This window comes from Cyprinodon tularosa, unplaced genomic scaffold (genome assembly GCF_016077235.1).
Source record: "Cyprinodon tularosa strain WSP-4 unplaced genomic scaffold, ASM1607723v1 ctg1337, whole genome shotgun sequence".
Lineage (NCBI taxonomy): Eukaryota > Metazoa > Chordata > Actinopteri > Cyprinodontiformes > Cyprinodontidae > Cyprinodon > Cyprinodon tularosa.
Window position 1 is genome coordinate 58,106 of NW_024038156.1, and position 20,468 is coordinate 78,573.

At 41.8% G+C, this 20,468-nt stretch overlaps 1 protein-coding gene across 2 annotated transcripts in view; it reads right to left on the minus strand.

Moving 5' to 3' along the window:
* Positions 1-2,310: 2,310 nt before the first annotated feature.
* Positions 2,311-20,468, minus strand: part of afap1 (actin filament associated protein 1) — a 110,281-nt gene continuing 92,123 nt past the window's right edge. For both annotated transcript variants that reach the window (XM_038277679.1, XM_038277678.1), the window contains exons 13-17: positions 6,794-6,923; positions 6,505-6,669; positions 6,243-6,433; positions 5,999-6,166; positions 2,311-4,264 (exon numbers count right to left, since the gene is read on the minus strand). In XM_038277679.1, the coding sequence (XP_038133607.1) occupies positions 4,238-4,264; positions 5,999-6,166; positions 6,243-6,433; positions 6,505-6,669; positions 6,794-6,923 (681 nt within the window). In that variant the 3' untranslated portion in view covers positions 2,311-4,237. The remainder of the gene's footprint in view (positions 4,265-5,998; positions 6,167-6,242; positions 6,434-6,504; positions 6,670-6,793; positions 6,924-20,468) is intronic.

A 20,468-nucleotide genomic window follows, 5' to 3' on the forward strand; every position in this document is an offset into this window, starting at 1 on the left:
CCATCTGCCGAGGCCGACCCTTCCAACTAATACAGGTCCACCCGTTCATTACCTTCTTCCATATGCCAGCTGTTGGCTCCTCCGATTACGCTTCTCTGACATGTTGAAGCCGCAGACTCTTTGGTGGCGTCCTTCCTCCAATGTTTTCCTTCGAGTTGTAAACGAAATGGCTCCATACATCCAGGCGTTGTTTAACAAACCGGGAAAAAGGGGTGTTGACGAAATATTTTCGTCATTGTCATGGTTGACGAAATTAACACTGCTCTGGAGCATCCAGCTGCAAACGGGCTAGAGCAGTTCTCAGACTGCCACTATTGAATCATCCTCCTCCAACTGAGAGCCAGAAGAGATATGCGAGCTGGCTTCTGAGAGAAGTGAGCCGGAGTCTTAATGATCCGTAAAATCAGTGGCAGATGCTGCCAGAGAAATAGCATTGTCATCTAAAGCAGATAGTCCTGAACCAACACTCTGCTCTTGGTCAGGGTCTCCAGTCATGCTAGAGCGACGCTCTGCCCTAAGGGATTCGAGCAGCGCTTTCATCCCCTCCAGCTCAGAAGCGAGCTGGGCCACTTGCCCAGATATGCCCTCTGAAAACCTGGAGCTCCTCTTGCTCCTCTTCTGTGGAGGCCCCATAGCATCGGGAGCCAAGCGTTTTACAGGTGGGCTGGCACCTTGAAGGCCAGCCAAACAAGCATTAGGCAGTGAGGGACAAGGGCAGAACAGAACAATTAGGATAGGCCGCATCAGTAAAGGCCTCTTTAAGGTGATCTAGTCCCAAACAAGCGGGACACAAATCATGCCCGTCCTCCAACTGGAGAGGGGCCAAACAAGCTCTGTAGCATGGCACGTCCAACATGTTACGCTTACAGGGCTAGGTCAGGTCGAGCTGAAATCACAACTCTTGACACTAACCCTAACCGGTCGAGCAGAAAACGCCACCAGGGGTTCCCCAGCAGCAGGGCTGCAAGGAGGAGTAGCCAAGCACGGCAGTGAAAGTAAAAAGCAAGCCCAAAAACTGCTGCCAATAAACAAAAAAGCAAGCCCAAAAAACAGCTGCTATGACTGGTAGGCAAGCCCGAAAGCGGCTGCACAATAAACAAAGTGCAAGCATGGAATACGGCTGCTGTAAGAAAATAAAGGCAAGCCCCAAAAGCGGCTGCTACAGTAGTAGGCAAAACCTGAAGGGTCTGTACAGTAGACAAAAAGGCAAGCCCAGGGCTGACAGTTAACAAACTGGTTGGATTCGGCTAATGCAACTAAGGCAACAGCAACAGGGAGTCGCGGTGAAAACGCGTCCCTGTTTGCCGTCTATAAGGAGAAAAAACTTACCGGACAAAGAAACCAAGAAGTATCAATGAAGAGCTTGCGCAGCCTCTGGAGGGCGAGATAATCCTCGCAGCTCCGACCCAAAGTCTTGAGGCTACCAGAAGCAACAATAACAGTGTCTTAACACCTGATCAACCTGCATGCGAGAAGATGATGAAATATTTTTTTAATCATGGACATTTCACAATAAAAGCACAGATGAACCTGAACAACCTCTAAGAACAACCTTTGAATCTCCTTGGGGGAGACAATCATTTTCTGGAAGAAAAGATCCGTTTTGGTTCATCCAGTGGGACTTCCTTGCAAATCTCCCCGATTAGAAAGCCCTGATGCTGGGCAGTGACAGACCGGGTTCTGTGCTGGAGGTGAGGGAGGATAAGGAACAGTCCTTCTAGGACTTAATAAAAACAGCTTTTATTAAAGCCACCTAAAGACCCCTGCAGAGCATTCCTTATTTCTACCTTTTTTAACATTATTTTCTTTTCATTCCATTTGAAGTGAAAAAGCTTCCCCTCCATTCAAGCCCTGATTGGCTGCCGTGTCCCGATTTCATAGAAAAGTTCAGCTGGTTTCATCTTCAGCGATCACCGCTCCTCTCTCTCCATGTGGTGCTGCTGGTTGACACCTCAGCTCTAACTAGTAGCAGCAGGTGAGGGAGGGGCAGTGAACGCTCTCACCATGTGGAGTTCACCGCTGGACGCTTCAGCATGCAGTTTGCATTGAGATGGTTCCCACGTTCAATCTAAATGCACCTCAAAGGTCGGGTTCTAATTGATTGCTATGCAGCCAATTGGTCCTGCAGAAAGCCTTGGTTTCTAACTCAGTCGCTGTGCAAAGCTTGTTCCAGTGAAACACAAAGCTTTAGTGGGTATGAATACTTTTAAACAGTTTTATGAAGGCGATTCCCAGTTTTGCTCAGCTTGAAATAATCATCTTGATGCTTTTACATCAGATGTTTGAAATGCAGAAATAAAAAGCAGGAAGTGTGTTTGTGGTCACAGACGTTTATTCTGTCAGGCTAATGTGTCCCCGAGGTGGAGACTGTCTGAGATATACAACAGAAAAGAAAACATATAAGGTGCTGCAAAAACCCACAGCAGGCCACCCAATACTGGGACCATTAAGCTCCCATTATGCTGCTGTCGTCATGGTAACGGAGTGAGCGACAGATAGAGAATAACATTCAGAGAGCTGATGCAATATTTCTATATAAACAACATTCAACATTTCAAACGAACCATGGAGAGTCTGGTTCACTAAGCTGATCTTTGAGGAGGTGATGATGTCACACATGGCGGCGCTCGTTAGGAGCGTAATTAAAGATGGAGTCAGTCTGTTTGACTGGAAAACTGCAGCAGGATGTTCAACAGACTCAGCGACCTGCATCCATCAGTTCGAAGGATCCAACATGTTTCCGTCGCCTCCTGGATGAAGTTTTACATCCACTTGGTCTAGTTTAGGTAAATAAATGATGTTTAATGTTTTAATATTTAGCTGTTGAGTGAAAAATGAAGCTACAATAACTGATGTAGTTCTGGTCCAACAGGATGTGCTTCAGTGCTCAGGTTTGTTGCCTCGTGGTGACACATTGTTGTGCACAGTCTCACTGGCTGCTTCCAGTATTTAGAGGCTAATGAAATCAATTCCCAGATTTTTCTTTATTCTTTGCCTGCGTTGTTACCTGGGAAGAGCCTGTTTAACAGATCAAGACGTTTGGTTTCCTTTAGAAGAGGTTTGCTTAATGTGTTTCCGGGGCAACAAGCCGTCAGGCTGGTTTTCATTCCAGCTGAGCTACAGACAGAGAAACTTCTGAGCTTCATTGACACAAACGGAAACTTTCCCTTCGAAATAATCACCTGTGATGTCATAAAGTAAAAGATCAAAGTGGAGCAGAAGCCTAAATGTTGATCCCAAAACGCTGCTTCCAGTTTAGAGAGACCGACTAACAACAAACGTTACTGTGTTTCAATCTTCTCCTCTGGGAGTGCAGCTAAGTTCAAAGGTCAATAAAATGTTTTCCTGCTTCTGAAACAAACCATGAAAATAAACCAGATGAACGTCAAAAGCTGTTTATAAACTGATGCCAGTCTGAGCTAAGAGGCCCACGAGGAAAATGGCAGAAAGAAAGTCACATTTTCTAAAAATTAAATCTTCTCTGACCGAAAACTTAAATAACATTAATCATTAAGAAGGCTGTAACAATCTGGACCAGCCACCAGGGGGCGATGGGAGCGGCCGCTACACACTCATTATCCCCTCTCAGAAGCTTTTTTGTTCATTAGGTTCTAGTTCTGGCTTCAGGAAGTCAGAGCAGCTTTGATTAAATTCAACTTTTGTCTCCAAACAGATTAAATGATTGAATGAGAATATTTTGAATCAGTCGCCTGGTTTAGATCTGCTGCTGCGTCGCCTACTTTATGGATCATGGTTCCATGTTTCATTCTGATCTCCATTTCTCTCCTGCATTCAAACCCTATTTATTTGGTGTTATTGGGACAATTTGGAGGTGGGTGTCTGTTATTTTGACCCTGATGGACTCAGCGATTAAAAAATAAAACTTGCTGGTAAAGAGTCACAAATAAAACAAAAAATCAGCATAAATAAAAACAGGGAAAGTCAGTATTTCCTTTAAACATATACAAATAAATACTTATTTTGGTTTCCTTTCAAACTGCATCACCAAACTGTAAAAAGTATTAACTGTGTCTGCGTTTTCAGAAATCACTAATCCTGCTAGAGAGCATCAAAGTCCCCCCTGCCGCCGGGTGCATTGGTACGATCTGGTTTCAGCGATGCCGTCTCTGGGTCCTCTTCTGCACGCTCTGACTGTAGGAGCAGTTTACAATAAATATATACACAATTTCTGCAGCAGAAAGGAGCAAATGTGAGGCCGATGGAGAAGGGTCCTGGTTTATGTGCCACTCTTCTGCTCCCATTCCTGGACAACAAAAAGCACAAATCTGATTGGTTAATTTCATGCATAACTCTGAATGACTAAGTTTAAAATATATTATATTAATCTGCGCCTGATCTGATGCAAAGATAAATGTTTCCCATGAATTTAGGACAGAAGTCACTTCCTGTTTCTATGAACAAACTCTGCCTACTTGTAATACCCTGAGATCTCAGGTAGGCGGAGCTACAAATGCAGCCTGTTCCTAGTTTTCAGCTTCTTCCTAAAGTAAAGTTAAAGCAAAGCCTCCAGTGTGCTTTACTGGGATTGAACTGGCCAGACCATCACAGGACAGAAAACAAACATGGCCGCTCAGGATGCTTTGTTGCTACGTTCAGATCGCACGCTGCTAAAGCAGCAGAAGCAGCTGGTTCCCATGCAAATTAAATAGCTGATGCACATCAAGGTGCATCAAAAGGTCCTGCAGTGTCTAGAGCAGCAGGAGCAGCAGGAGCAGCAGGAGCAGCGCAACGTCAGCTTCTGATCATCTGACGCTCTGCTCAAGCAGCAGCTGCTGGTGTTGGAAACATTTAACTTTAGCTGCTGGACATCAACCAATGAGAGAAGCTGATCTGGGAGCTGGCAGGGAGTCAGACGCAGCACTGCTGATGCAGAGCATATGATCACTCCTCTGAAACAGTTTATTAACGCCTAAATTAACTTCAAATGTAGAAACCTGCCGGCAGAATATGTTGGCTTTTATTATCCTGCTGCCTGCAGTTTGTAGCACAGACCTGAAAAACGCTAACATCTACTTCCAGCCGCCACCAACAGGAGGGGGAAACCCTGGAGAGGCGAGCGGGCCTGAGGCAGCTGCTGCTGGGGATTCCCAGTGACAGCGCAGCGCCGGTATGTGGGGGTCTGAGCGGCTCCCACAGAGAAATAATCTTTGAAGACAGGATGGTAATCTGGATGAACTGATTGCACAGACCATGTTTTCAGGAGGACTTTCTCACTTCAACATAGATTCTAACTACTTTCTACCCACTGATCACAGCTAATATAGCAAAGCTGCTCTCTGGCATCGAACACAGGAGCAGCAGAAGCATCTGGACTCACTTTACTGGACGCGCTTGAGGAGCCTAATTTTGATATGTTCCATATCTGCTTTACTGTTCATGTGTCTGACTTCCTGTCAGGCTCATCTGTTTATTACAAATGTTGTTAATTTGCTCCATCTTGAAAAATATAAACAGGAGGGCTGTGAATCCGACCGCAGAGCTAATGGGATCTGGAAAGATTTCTGTTGGCTGAAATGGTCCAGAACTAAACAGAATCACCTGAAGGCCAAAATCGACCTACGGATAGAAATATGTCAGTCTGATGATGGTTGCTGAGGTTTGCATGTTTCTGTCCTACTCTGCTTTTGTGGTTTTATTCTCAGAGTGTCTAAAAACTGTGACCTGATTCGGCTGCAGAGACAAGAAACGCCGCAGCTATCAGGTCCAGTCAGCCAAGGTCGGTGACTTGATTTTATTTTGAAATTCAACGGGACAATCTTCAGTTTGGGCAGAAGCTCGATTCTGCCCAAAGTTCTTCTTTTAATTTCACAGCTTTTGTCCAAGCGGCCTGAACGCGCCGCACCGTGGCGGACGCTGGCGTTCACATTGATTTGGATCAATTGGGCTCAGGTTAAACTCCGGTTAAACTCAGGTTAAACTCAGCTGGGTCCCAAACAGCGGCTGCTGTGACCAATCAGCCTGCAGCGTGAACTCTGACCTTTGCCTTCCTGAGGACGTGTCCTCTGACCGTCGAGGGCTTCTGGTTGCTCTGCTGCCGGCGCAGCAGCGATGCGCTGTTGACCGGCAGTGTGCAGGATTCCGTGTCGCTAGTGTCGCAGCTGGAGAAGGGGGAGGACTCCTGTGTTCGCCGCATCACGGCTGGAGACTGCGGCAACATGGAGGGACAATATTACATCGAGGCGTGAAGGAAGCAGAGGATGGGAAAGAAGGAGAGTTCCGACCTGTGGGCCGAAGGCAGCGGCTTTGGGTTCGATGGTCAGGCCCAGGGTCACACCCCCGCTCAGCGCTTTCTTTAGACTCTCCTTGACCTCGGTCAGCTCCAGCTCCAGGTTAACCCTCTCCTCCTCCTTCAGTTTGCACTGGTCCTCCACCTTCTTCAAGCGCTCCACCAGCGCCGCCTGCGAACGCTTGCCTGATGGGTTCAGGAACATCAGTTGAACAAAGTCACTGAGATCAGACTTTCCTTCCTTGCAGCGTTCTGACCTGCAGCAGCCTCCACAGCAGCACGCAGGTCTGTCCTCTCCTTCTTCAGCTGGGTCAGATGGTTCCTAATCTCCTGCTTCCTCTTCATCAGCTCTTCCTCTTTGGCCTGCAGCCGCTTGGCGTCGGCCTCAACGCGGTTCTTGCCATACTTGCACTGTTCTGCATCTGCAGGACAAAGAGGAGCTATGATGTCATCAGAGCAGAGCCAACCCTGAGTCTCTGAAACCGGAGCTGTGGGAACTGTTCTCTCTGAAGGCAAACTGGATCTACTGGAGACGTCGCTACTTACTGGAGCTGTTACGTTTCACAGATGCCGTCTCGTTGGTCCCAGTAGCGCCACTCTTCTTGGTCTGACTCTTTGGGTCCACTTTCTGCTTGGAGGCAGCGCCGTTGCTGCTCGCCGCTTTCTTCCCTCTGAACTACGAAAACAGGAGGAGGGACATGTTCAGACAGAAGCTCTGCCGTCATGTTAAGACTGGAAACCATCCTTCAGAAACCGAGTTTAGTGGGGGTAGCGTCATGCTGAGGGACAGATTTTTGGTGCAGGGCTAGATGACAAAGATGTTGTTTAACTTAATAAAGCTGATCTTTAGTCCTAAAGAAACCATAATATGGGATAGCGCTAAAATACTCCAGCTGGCTAACTTAATTAGCTACTAGGTAGGATGATTAGAAGTCTCTAATGACTGAAAACAGTATTTTCTGCTCATACATTATCCTATTTTATCACTTTAATTTGCTGTAGGCTTAAAGATGGAGACCTTAAAGATCCCATGATGTTAGCTCCACAGCTTCTTCAATCTACTTGTTCTACATCTATGTTTATCTCCTACCATCTCTGGAAAACAGATCTAACGGGGTCACATCCAGTTGTGTCCAAAATTGATCTTTGCAGGGAAAGGGTAAACCATACTAACTAACCCATACTGTATTAACTAACCCACGCTATCCTGACTAACCATCCCAAACTATCCCATGCTAACTAATCTGTACTGTACTAAGTAACCTACATTGTCCTGACTAACAATACAAACTAAACCATACTAACTAACCCGTACCATACTAACCATACCAACTAACCTGAACTAACTAACCTGTACGGTACTAACCCCTACTGTCCTGACTAACCATACATACTAACCTGTATTAACTAACCAGTACTGTACTAACCATCCCATAATGTCCTGACTATCCATAATAAATCACCCATAATAACTAATCAGTGCTTTACTAACTAATTATCCCTTAATATCCAATTCAATTCAATTCAATTCAGTTTATTTATATAGCGCCAAATTCACAACACATGTCATCTCAAGGCACTTTACAGTTCAACCAGATCATACAGTCAAATTGATACAAAGTTTTCTATCTAAGGAAAACCAGTTGATTGCATCGACTCATTGACTCAAATACAATCCCCCACACTAAGCATGCTTGTAGCGACAGTGGAGAGGAAAAACTCCCTTTTAACAGGAAGAAACCTCCAGCAGAACCAGGCTCAGTGTGAGTGGCCATCTGCTGAGGCCCACTGGGGTTCAAGGAGACAGAAGCAGAGATACAAAAAGCAGCTGTAAAAGGCGGGCCCCGTCCAGGAAACACGCAGCCAGGCAGACGAGCTCCAAGGCAGCTCCCATGCCAGAGGACGAAGAGAGCACATCCACTCAGTCACGGTCAGAGAAACAGGACCACACTGGAAAACAGGCCGATCTCCAACATCTATAAACAAGGGTGTTGATAGAAGCAGCACAGCTGATGTTTCTTTCCAGGATGACGTCACAGCCAAACAGGAACAGACGAGGCAAAGCTACTCTGAGGAAAAGCAGAGAGAGCAGAAGGTTAGAGATTGAACTAACAGATTCTGCAGAATAGGAGAACAGAGAGAGAATGAAGCAGAATGATGAAATGGGGGTCCCTATGTCCTCCAGCAGTCTAAGCCTATAGCAGCATAACTATAGAGATAGCTCAGGTTAACCTGAGCCACTCTAACTATAAGCTTTATCAAAAAGGAAAGTTTTAAGCCTAGCCTTAAAAGTAGACAGGGTGTCTGCCTCACGGACTAAAACTGGTAGTTGGTTCCACAGGAGAGGAGCCTGATAACTAAAAGATCTGCCTCCCATTCTACTTTTAGAAATTCTAGGAACCATTAGTAAACCTGCAGATTGAGAGCGAAGTGCTCTGTTAGGAACATAAGGAACAATCAGATCTCTGATATAAGATGGAGCTTGGCCATTTAAGGCTTTATATGTGAGAAGGAGGATTTTAAATTCTATTCTTGATTTAACAGGAAGCCAATGAAGAGAAGCCAGGATAGGCGAGATATGATCTCTCTTTTTCATTTTCATCAGAACTCTGGCTGCAGCATTTTGGATCAGCTGAAGGCTTTTAACTACAGTTTGTGGACTTCCTGATAGTAAAGAATTACAATAGTCCAGCCTTGAAGTAACAAATGCATGGACTAGTTTCTCAGCAACATCCCTGGACAGGATATTTCTAATTTTTGTAATGTTCCTCAGATGAAAGAAGGAAATTCTAGAAACCTCTTTGATATGGGATTTAAATGACAGGTCCTGATAAAAAATAACACCAAGATTTTTTACTTTATTATCTGAAATCAGTTTAATCCCATCCAAATGAAGTGACTGACTAATCGGCTTCTTTTTCAGAGACTCTGGTCCAAAGACTATAACTTCTGTTTTGTCTGCATTCAGGAGCAGAAAGTTAAGAGTCATCCAGGTTTTTATGTCTTCAAGACATGCCTGTAATCTATGTAATGGGTTAGCTTCATCTGGATTATAGACAGATATAGCTGGGTTCATCAGCATAACAGTGGAAATTAATCCCATGCTGTCTAATAACTCTACCAATTGGGAGCATGTATAAAGTAAAGAGAATTGGTCCTAGCACTGATCCCTGTGGTACTCCACAGGTAACCTTTGAGCGTGTTGAAGATCTATCATTAACATGAACAAACTGAATTCGATCAGATAGATAAGATTTAAACCAGTCTAGTGCTGTTCCTTTAATTCCAACAAAATATTCAAGTCTTTCTAAAAGAATATTATGGTCAACTGTATCAAATGCAGCACTAAGATCCAACAGGACGAGCACAGATACAAGTCCATTATCTGAGGCCATGAGAATATCATTAGTGACTTTCACCAGAGCTGTTTCAGTGCTATGATGAGCTCTAAAGCCAGACTGAAACTCTTCAAAAAGTTCATTATGGTGGAAGTGATCGCAAACTTGTTTGGCAACTACTTTCTCAAGAATTTTGGATAAGAAAGGAAGATTGGATATAGGTCTATAATTGACCAAGTCATCTGGGTCAAGAGACGGTTTCTTAAGCAGAGGTTTAATTCCAGCAACCTTAAAAGCTTTAGGTACATATCCCTGTAACAGAGATAGATTAATCACATCTAAAATGGAGGAGGAGATCAAAGGGAATACCTCCTTAAATAACCTGGTTGGAACTGGATCTAACATACAAGTTGAAGGCTTAGATGAAGACAATAATTTTGCTAATTCAGAGAGTTCAACTGGATCAAAGCAGTCTAAACCCGGTTCAGATTCCATGACTACCTCAGGTACAATCGCGGATAGAGGAGTGCTTATGATCTTATTTTTAATAAGATCAATCTTATTTATAAAGAATCCCATAAAATCATTGCTGCTAAGAGCAGGTGGAATGGACGGTTCAACAGAGCTATGGCTCTGGGTGAGTTTGGCAACTGTATTAAAAAGAAATCTAGGATTATTCTTATTCTCCTCTATTAATGAGGAGAAGTATGCTGCTCTTGCTTTACAAAGAGTCCTCTTATACAGCAGTAAACCATTTTTCCAGACTAGGAAGGAGTCTCGCAGGCCTGTGGAGCGATATTTTCTCTCCAGTTTCCTAGCATTTTGCTTCAAAGTACGCAGCTCTGCATTAAACCAAGGAGCAAGCTTTCTATTTTCAACGGTTTTCATTTTCAAAGGAGCTCTGTTGTCTAAGGCAGTACGCAGAGAACTAGCAACCCCATCAACAAAATCATCAACCTGTGAAGGGGAATAAGCTAAGCTTTTGCACTCTGCAGCACTGCTCAGTGACACAGAGGAGAGAGAACGTGAAGCAGATTCTTTAAAATTTATAACTGCACTATATGATAAAGATCTACTAAAATTGAACCTTCTTTTGGGGGAGGAGAACTCTGTTAAAGTAATCCTGAAGGTTATTGGAAAGTAGTCAGAGAGGACAGGGTTGTGAGGAAATACTGTTATTTCTTCACATTCTATGCCGTATGTCAGCACAAGATCCAAAGTATGAAGATGAGAATGCGTGGGACTATTCACATTTTGAACAAAGCCAATAGTGTCTAAGATAGCATTAAAGGGTGCTCTTAAGCTATCGCCTTCAATGTCAGCATGGATGTTAAAATCTCCCACTATGATGACCCTGTCAGTATTTAATACCAAATCAGAAAGGAACTCTGAAAACTCATCTAAAAATTCAGAGTAAGGACCTGGTGGACGATACAAAGTTACAAAAAGAAGAGGTTTTCTTGCCTTGAAATTTGGATCAGGGAAATTAAGGGTTAAATGTTCAAAAGAGTTGTAGGTATTAACTGTTTTGGGAGTAATCAGTAAGTCAGACTGGAAGATTGTTGCTACTCCTCCTCCTCGCCCAGAACTTCTGGGGATGTGAAAATTTAAATAGCTTGAAGGAGTTGCCTCATTTATGCTCACATAATCCTCTTGCTGCAGCCAGGTTTCTGTAAGGCAAAACAAGTCAATGTGATTATCACAAATCAAGTCATTAACTAGTAGACTTTTAGAGGAAAGAGATCTGATGTTAAACAGACCGCATTTAATTGTTTTAACTTTTTCCCCAATTGGAGTTATTTTGATTTTAATTAGATTATCATGATTTACTCCTTTGGGAATCTTTGCTAATTTATTAGATTTTGGTCGTGGGCAAGACACTGTCTGGATGGAGTAAAGAGTGGGTAACAGTAGAGAAGCTGCAGAGATGTGTGTTAAACTACAACTCTGCTTCCTGGTCTGCACCCTGGGTGGTCAGGGTTTTGGAGGACTAATAAATGTGGCCAGATTCCTAGAAAGAAGAGCTGCACCATCCAAAGTGGGATGGATGCCGTCTCTCCGAATCAGACCAGGCTTTCCCCAAAAGGATTGCCAATTATTAATGTAGCCCACGTTGTTTTCAGGACACCACCTAGACAACCAGCGGTTGAATGACGACATGCGGCTAAACATGTCATCACTGATCAGATCAGGGAGGGGACCAGAGAAAATTATGGAGTCCGACATTTTTTTGGCAAACTTACACACCGAAGCAACACTAATTTTAGTGACCTCCGATCGGCGTAACCGGGTGTCATTACCACCAGCGTGAATAACAATCTTACTGTATTTAACCTTATCCTTAGCCAGTAGTTTCAGGTAGGATTTGATGTCGCCCGTTCTGGCCCCCGGCAAACATTTGACTATGGTCCCTGGTGTCTCTAATGCCACGTTTCTGACTATGGAGCTGCCAATCACCAGAGTGGGCTTCTCAGTGGGTGTGTCACTGAGTGGGGAAAACCGGTTAGAAACGTGAACGGGTTGGTGGTGACCAGTGGGCAGAGATCCACGACTATGCTTTCTGCGTACAGTTACCCAATCGCCTGGCTGCTCAGGCACTTTTGGAGGACAGCTACATGGGGGGCCTACTTTAACTCCTGGATGTTCAACAGCCTGAAGCCTGGATTCTAACTCTGACACCCTCGCCTCCAAAGCTACAAAAATACCGACCTTATTACACATTCATTCTCACGTAAAGCGAGGCAGTGAGGAATAATCGCATGAAACATCTGATAGACAGAGAGCAGTGAAGAGAGGAGAGGAAGAAGGAGAAGAGTTGAAAAGGATGTCAAAGGGAGGGTAGAGAGTAAGAGCCATAGCAATGCAAAGCATGCGCTATAGCCTAGGCTAGTACTCCTTGCTATCAGAAATAAAAACCGTCTGTGAAACTGACTAATTGCTCTAGTAGAAAAGTGCAGCAGAAGGTGCTATGTTTTAAAGTAGTCAGTTGGGAGTTACTTGATCTACAGGAGATATCACAGAGGTAAAATCTTACTTAACTTCAGATAGGAGATCCTCTGACAAGATGCACCCTCGCCGTTTAAGCCTCTCAAACAGGAAGCCCCATAACCGATCAACCACCTATATATTCACAACCTACGTCAGAACCAATGAGTACTCCAATCCACTTCGATGTCCCTTAGAGACTGGATACTTTCATGGTTACTCGGTCATGGGCAAACATTACATATAAATACATTAAAGACATACAATTTAACGTTTACATTTTACTTTACGATAAATATTTTAACATACATTTAAATCAGTTTCAATTGTTATTGAAGACCTACAAACATCGTAAACTACACAATTAAACACACCATTAAATTAGTCATTTAACATTACCTACAACACATTAAACATACAATTTAACTTACGATAATAAACTGTTTATCCCAAACAATTAAACTTTACTTAATAACATTAAACATCTATTAAACAATACAATTAAACATTTACATAAAATAACATTAAACATTCAAATAAACATTACCACATAACCATTACTCTCCAACAGTTAAAACGCATTACAATTAAATATTCAAATAAACATTAAACAAACCATTTAAGCATTACCTTAACCATTTACATAAAAACACATTAACCAACATTTAACCATTAACCAAACAACATTAAAAAACATTGTTAACCATTACATCATTAAACATTACATACAACATTAAAACATACCATTAAACTTACCAATAAACATTAAAAAACATTAACATTACCATTAAAACATTAGCAAATAAAATTAACACAAACCATTAACCATTACCCTACAAACTTAAACAAACCATTGAACCATTGTACCATTTAACATTCTAACCTACAACACATTAAGACCACACCATTAACCATTACCATAAAACATAAACACTCAATTGAACACACAATTAACATCTACATACAAACATTAACCATTACAATTAAGTACCACCCTTTCATAAACACATAAGACATACTCCATTAACATTACATTAACATTAAACCATGCGTATACATTACTAATACTAATTAACCAGTCCAGAATTAACCATTTCCTAACACTTTAACAAACCATTACTATCCATTACCCTTGACTTACACATAAATACTTAAAAATACATTTAAATCATGTGTACTATAACAACATTAACCAACAAGATTATGTCAGTACCTCTACGACAATTACACAGTAAAAACTTTAAACAGAAACCATTGACATTACATAGTACAATTTAACCAGACATTTAACCATTACATTAAACCTTGTAGTCCCCCCCTCTATAACATTGTAACAACAATTAAACATTACTAATTAAACATTAACCACATGAATTTAACATTCCATTAACCATTACAAATTACATTAACTACAACCTTTAACACTTACATTAAACACGCTTCATACAAACCTTAACCACAACCATTAAAGTCACTTTACACAATTAAAACATTAGACATACATAAAACCTTAGACCAAACTACTTTTTACATTACCATTCAAAATATACCTTGTAGTACTTAAACCCATCAACATTAAAAATTACGCTACCACATTTAAGCCAAACGTTTAAACATTACAAATTTACCATTACATTTACAGCCTTAAACACACAATTAACCATTACCTCCAATTAACTATTACACCTTAAAAACATTAAACAAACATTAAACCATTACGCAGACCAAAGATTAAACTCCATACAAATTAAACATCATTAGCTCCATAATCAGTCATTATACCAAACAATTAAACACTTCAAATTATAATCGTACCTAAAATCCATTAAACTGATACCTGAATAACCTTTACCCAATAACCTTAGAAACGACCATGAGTAATCCATTTATCCTAAGTTTATCCATTACCAATAACATTATACAAACAATGTAAACATTTAACCATTAATACAGGTTCTACAGTAAAAATTAAACAAACCAATTTAAATTACCAACATACATTAAACATTAGACCATTAACCTTTTCTACCATATAATATTACCTAAATCTTTCACTAACATATCCATTATACATTAACAAATAATACTTATTAACCATCTGACATTTGCTCTACAAGTTACATTTATACATTAACATTAAAATTAAACAAGTACACATCTTACCATGTTACATAAAAACTTTTAACACACCATAACCATTAATAAAACCATTTTAACATAAAGTTTAAAACCATTGTACCAACTAACCATTAACTAAAACAAATTTAACACTCGCTACACTATACACAACCATAACCAAACAATTTAACATTACCATACAACCTTTGAAACGCATATAAATTACCTTTACTAATATAACATTAACCACATTACCATTAACATCTACTATACACACATTTAACACAAACCATGTTGTGTGAAACATATACCTACTTAAACTTTACCTAAAATCATACCAAACCATTAACACATTAACCTACCAAATACCATACAAGATTAACATAGATAACCATTAAACGAGATACATAAAAAATTAATCCAATACCATTAACAATTACACAAATAACCATTAACCACACCATAAACCATACTCATTATCTCACTTGATACACCTATACAAACACTTAACCCAAACAATCATTAAAGCAATAGCACCTTACAGACAAATTATGACCATACACATTGTACACATTATACGTAATTGATCCATCGCACATAAAACATTAAACCTACCCATTAAAACATATACCAATCTAACCAATTAAACAATAGTCCATTACTCACATTACCATTAAGTCACATCATTGACCAAATACAACTATTAACTCCCAAACAATTAACCATTACCATTAAACCATTAGCCTAACAATAACTATTAAACAAAAATTATACCATTTACATTACTACATTAAATTACAATTAAACATTACATTAACCATTACCTAAAAACATTAATTATACCATTAACATGTACCAGAATAACCCATGTAACTGCAAACACAATTAATAGTACTTTACCATTTAAACCATTACAAATACTTAAAACAAACCATTAAGTGTATTACCATTTAACATTACATACAACCATTAAAGCACACAACTTAACCCTTACAATGTAAACTCATAAAACTCACAATTAACATTACCCAATTAAAAAAAATACTCATATTACATCAACACACTTTTCACTCTTACCCTTGCAAAACCAAATAATCATGTTGTATAACAATCAACCACCATAAAAAGCCTACAACCAAAATCATTTACCATCCACATCCTCCCAGCCCATCTCCCACCTGTTCATAAGACAATCTCACTTCATAGTGTCACCCTACTAACGTCCAAATTCACATGTCCCCCCTTTTCCATCACATCCTCACTCTCAACCCCACCACCTCACACACATACCACCCCATTCATGCTAATAAGAATCTCAACCAAATTACACAACAACCTAACCAATTAATAACAGAGTATATAAAACCACACACAACGTTTAACCCTACAAAACCCAGTAACACTACAGTGACCATTTCCCACACATCTGTTCATCACATAACACACTATTCTGTTACGCCTGAACACACACTCAACCATTTCCTACTCCCCACAATCCCCACTTTCTTGATTATTTCCTAGACTTATTCCACCAAACCAATCTACCCAATGTACATATATCCCATCACCACCCCAACACACACCTCTGCTACCCCACACCTGAATACCAATAATGTAGCAACACTACAATCGCTTACCCCACACCACTACCCAATACTATCACAATGTAAGTACTCTTTCAGAAAACAACACGTGACATACAAAAAATGCTCAAATGACTGCACCACCTTTCTTAATATGTCCTATCTTCCTCTACCCACTCACACACCATCTGGTGTGTCCACTTTACTACACCAGAATGACATCCACTGAACAAAAGAAGTTAAACACACACCATCCCCCTATCATCTCTCTTACCTTCCAGAGTCTACACGCAACAATACATACCCGTGTTTACTTCACCAATAGTACCACGTCACAATCTGTCCGCTGAATGTCCACTGACACATCGTTAAGAGTCACCACGCCTCCCAAGACCATCCAAACTATATCTAAGCAGCTATAACCCGTATACTAACTAATTCTTACCTGTGTGATATAGTGCACTGATCTAAATATACACTGCTCCACAACTCCTAACTTACTACATGCTGTCAGTGCCATGTGATCTTATTTGTAGAAACAAGAGTGTGTATCCTACTATACACCACCACCGTCCAAAATTCCGTAAGAAGACTATGTAACAACATTGTCAAGTTATCCGAAAGATCATTACGCGCACTCAGAACATCAACATCTCTACACCTATGAACTCATCTCCCAATCAATGTCAACGCTCATAGACCCACCTTGTATCACAATGTGTGCAATAGCTCAACGTCCTACTGTGTGCCTCATTCCCTAGTCACCTCATTAGACACTGCCTTGTGCTCCTAAGATCTCACACTTCGAAAAACCAACTCAAACAGAATACACAAGTATGTACCCCTTCGACATGCAACGACATCGATATATGCCATATCCACATTAGACATTATCCACACACCACTTAAAATCCAATACATAACCCATTTATATGCCCACTACAACCATATCATATGCTTGTCAATACCTCACCCAGAGACATCGTTCCTCACCACTAGACCCATGCACCCAGATGATACTTGCACCTCCAGTATCAATCCCCGTCCATCTGATCTCGCCTCGAGGTGACCACTGTTCAGACTGAACATATCTATAAGTTCTACCGACCGACTGCTGAGCAACTCCCTGTCAAAGTCCCTGTGTCCACTACACATAACCCTAGTCTCATGTCATTTTGTCCCACTCTGTCATCAAGACATGCTATCACTCCTAAGTCCCCCTCGCTGACCTCCCAGAGTACACTTTTCCTCTCTCCGCATGTGTTCTCCAAACTAGTCAGTACCATCTGACACTCGCCTAACCTGCTACCCTAGTGTCTCCTTATCTACGTCCTGTGACCAAAATTGCACCACGCCGCTGATACACTCTTGCCACAGTCTCAACACTATGTCATCACTGCACACACTGATGTCCTCGCACTGTTAGTCGTGTGAAATCTACTCCACCATCCCAGTCCCGAAACATCTCGCATCTCTTCTCACCCGTCCTGCCACTTCGTTCACTTCGCCAGTCTAATAGAACCCTGTAGTCCGCCTGACGTTCTACTGTGTGATACACACTGTATCACACGTTCCAAACAAGATAATGTCGCTCCATGTGATGCTCTATCAACATCACTCTACATATCATCCATAGAACACATTATATACATCATCTAATATCTACACATAAAAACAAATCTTACCTCCCACAACTGTGCAATAATAACATATAACAAGTCGTAATTTGCGTATCCTAATCTTTAGCTACGACATGTCTAACTATCCATATATTCACTCCTCCGATGTACTGCCCCCGTCTACATCCACCCACACCTCTCTCCACCACAACTACGAGCAATATCTCGCGTACATACCACAACCTGTACCATACTACATTACATCCCACCCACATTCACCACCTTACATCCAAACACCGTCATGTTAACAAAACTGAAATCACAGTTTACATCCAAAACATCCACGCATTACCGCAATAGTACAAAGTCCCTGTGAACAATACATCAACATGCGTGACTTACAACCTTACATACTAACCATACATCATATACCTTTACCTCCCACATTACATACCCCCCTACCTTCACTCCCAGACCACTGTGTTAGTACAAGACCGTGCATCTACTCAGTATGAACATGTAATCCTGTGATCACTCGTAAGATAATCAGCTGTCTTCTGTATCCATAGAGACAGACACTCTAGAACCTCAGTGACTTACCTTTTCTCTCTGACTCCATCACACCTAGTCAGTTCTCAGCCACATCTGTTAGTGCTCGGTGCTGAATCCCTATCTGTGTACCGCATTATGTCACCACCTTAAGTTCTTGCGTTGTACCCTTTACCTACACATTTCAACCTCATATGAACACACCCCCCGAGTGTCCATACATACCAATTAATATTCCATATAACTACAATGTGATGTAGGTGATAACCCTCACTCGCTATGCCTAACAATTACTCACAATATAGTGTGTGTGTACACTCGACAACACCATATACATTTGTCACCATCAATTATTTATATATCACATAATACCTGAGTTATGCATACACCTAATAGATTATAAAATACCGTTAAACATCATCCACAATCAATTATGACAATTTGATTTTATGTAAATGTCGTAATGTGCTTCAAACACACAATCTCTCAGAATGAAGTAGAATGCACAAAGCTTTCATAGTTGTCTTACCGTCAGTTATTAATAGATCATACACCGTTTAGGAACAATTCCTCTATAAAGTCTGTCTTTAAGTGTCTCTCGTAGAGTGAAGTGCTCTCTTCCACTGGCGCCTTAGAAGTTTGGAGTTATGACTCTCGACGTCACCACTGAGGCGCAATTGCAGTAGATACTGAGATCTACTGTCACTGGCTTGGTGAGGCTGTTAACTCACGAGAGGTATGAATTATAAGAGAGATTAATATTTGTTTTGTAGAACTGATACTCGAGCAAGAGGAAGGAGGATGATGAATGGGATTTGCAAGAGGCACCAGACACTGGCGAGTGAGGCTGTGTAGGAGAGGCACTGGCCATCGGCGAGGAGCCCAAGGGAAGCTGCGGGGAGGAGCGAGAGGGTGATCGCCTGCATGGGTGGACTGCGTGACATGAGGATGAACGCATCACCTTGGAGGACAGCGCGTGCATTGCCACGCAGCTCATCGCGTCTGATAGAAGTCGCGGCGTATGTGTGTCTGTCAATGAATAGTGGTCTGTGGGTTGTTGAGCCGGGACGATTCCTCTTTTGGCGCAATAGTATGGGGACACCCGAACACGTGTTGGGCGCTCTGGGATACTGCAAGCTCGCTCAGGTCGTTGGGTTGATAATTTAGAAGTGTCGCATGTGTGCGAGCGTGAGAAGTGAATGGAGAAAGAGAGCTGTGTAAACAACAAGAGGGAGTGACAGGGGTGGTGTGAGGAGTTAGTATGATTGACATTAGAGAAACCGTCTGGAGGGAAAACATCATTTAAGGTTAAAAAGCTTTGCAAAAGTTTTCACACCCTTTTAGTCTCTTTTCAGATGATCTGAGTTTATGTATAGATGATGTTTGTGATTAGTTATTGATTCACTGATCCTATTCAGGTGCAGCTGTTCACACCAGTCTTTAATGGGATTCAGGTGGTGTAGATGTTGGAGGTAGGCGCATTTTACCGATGGGCAGTTTCCTGGAGTGTTGCGCGCGCTTTCGTTCGTTGGATTCCAGAGCCTGTGGAGTCTGTCTAGCGGTTCGCGAAATAAAGAGGCAGGGTGTCGGGGAGATCGTATTCTCTGGTATATAAACATAGAGTTCGATTAGAGTCTCTACTAGAGAGAACTCGTATCGGACTGTGTTTGTCAGTACACGCCAGATAGATTGAGAGGCGCGTTGTGTGATGGCGGGCGTAATCCTGCATGAGTCCTATCGGGTAGATGTACCTCGACACTGAGATAGATGTGTCGTTTTCTGCGCCGTTATATCACGTGTGCAGATATCGTGATGTACGCGCGAGCTATGCGCTTGCATTCTGTGCATGCTACACCCTCTGCGTGCTTGCACTCGAAGTGAGAGCTGACTTAGGTCACAAGTGCCGCTGTTTGCGTGTACGCACAGCTGCACCACATGGAGAGAGTAGTGACTCACGCTAGGCTAGATCGAGAGGAAGGTTGTTGGTCAAGCAGCTCAACTTTCCGCATGTAGCAAGTAACGGGACAGT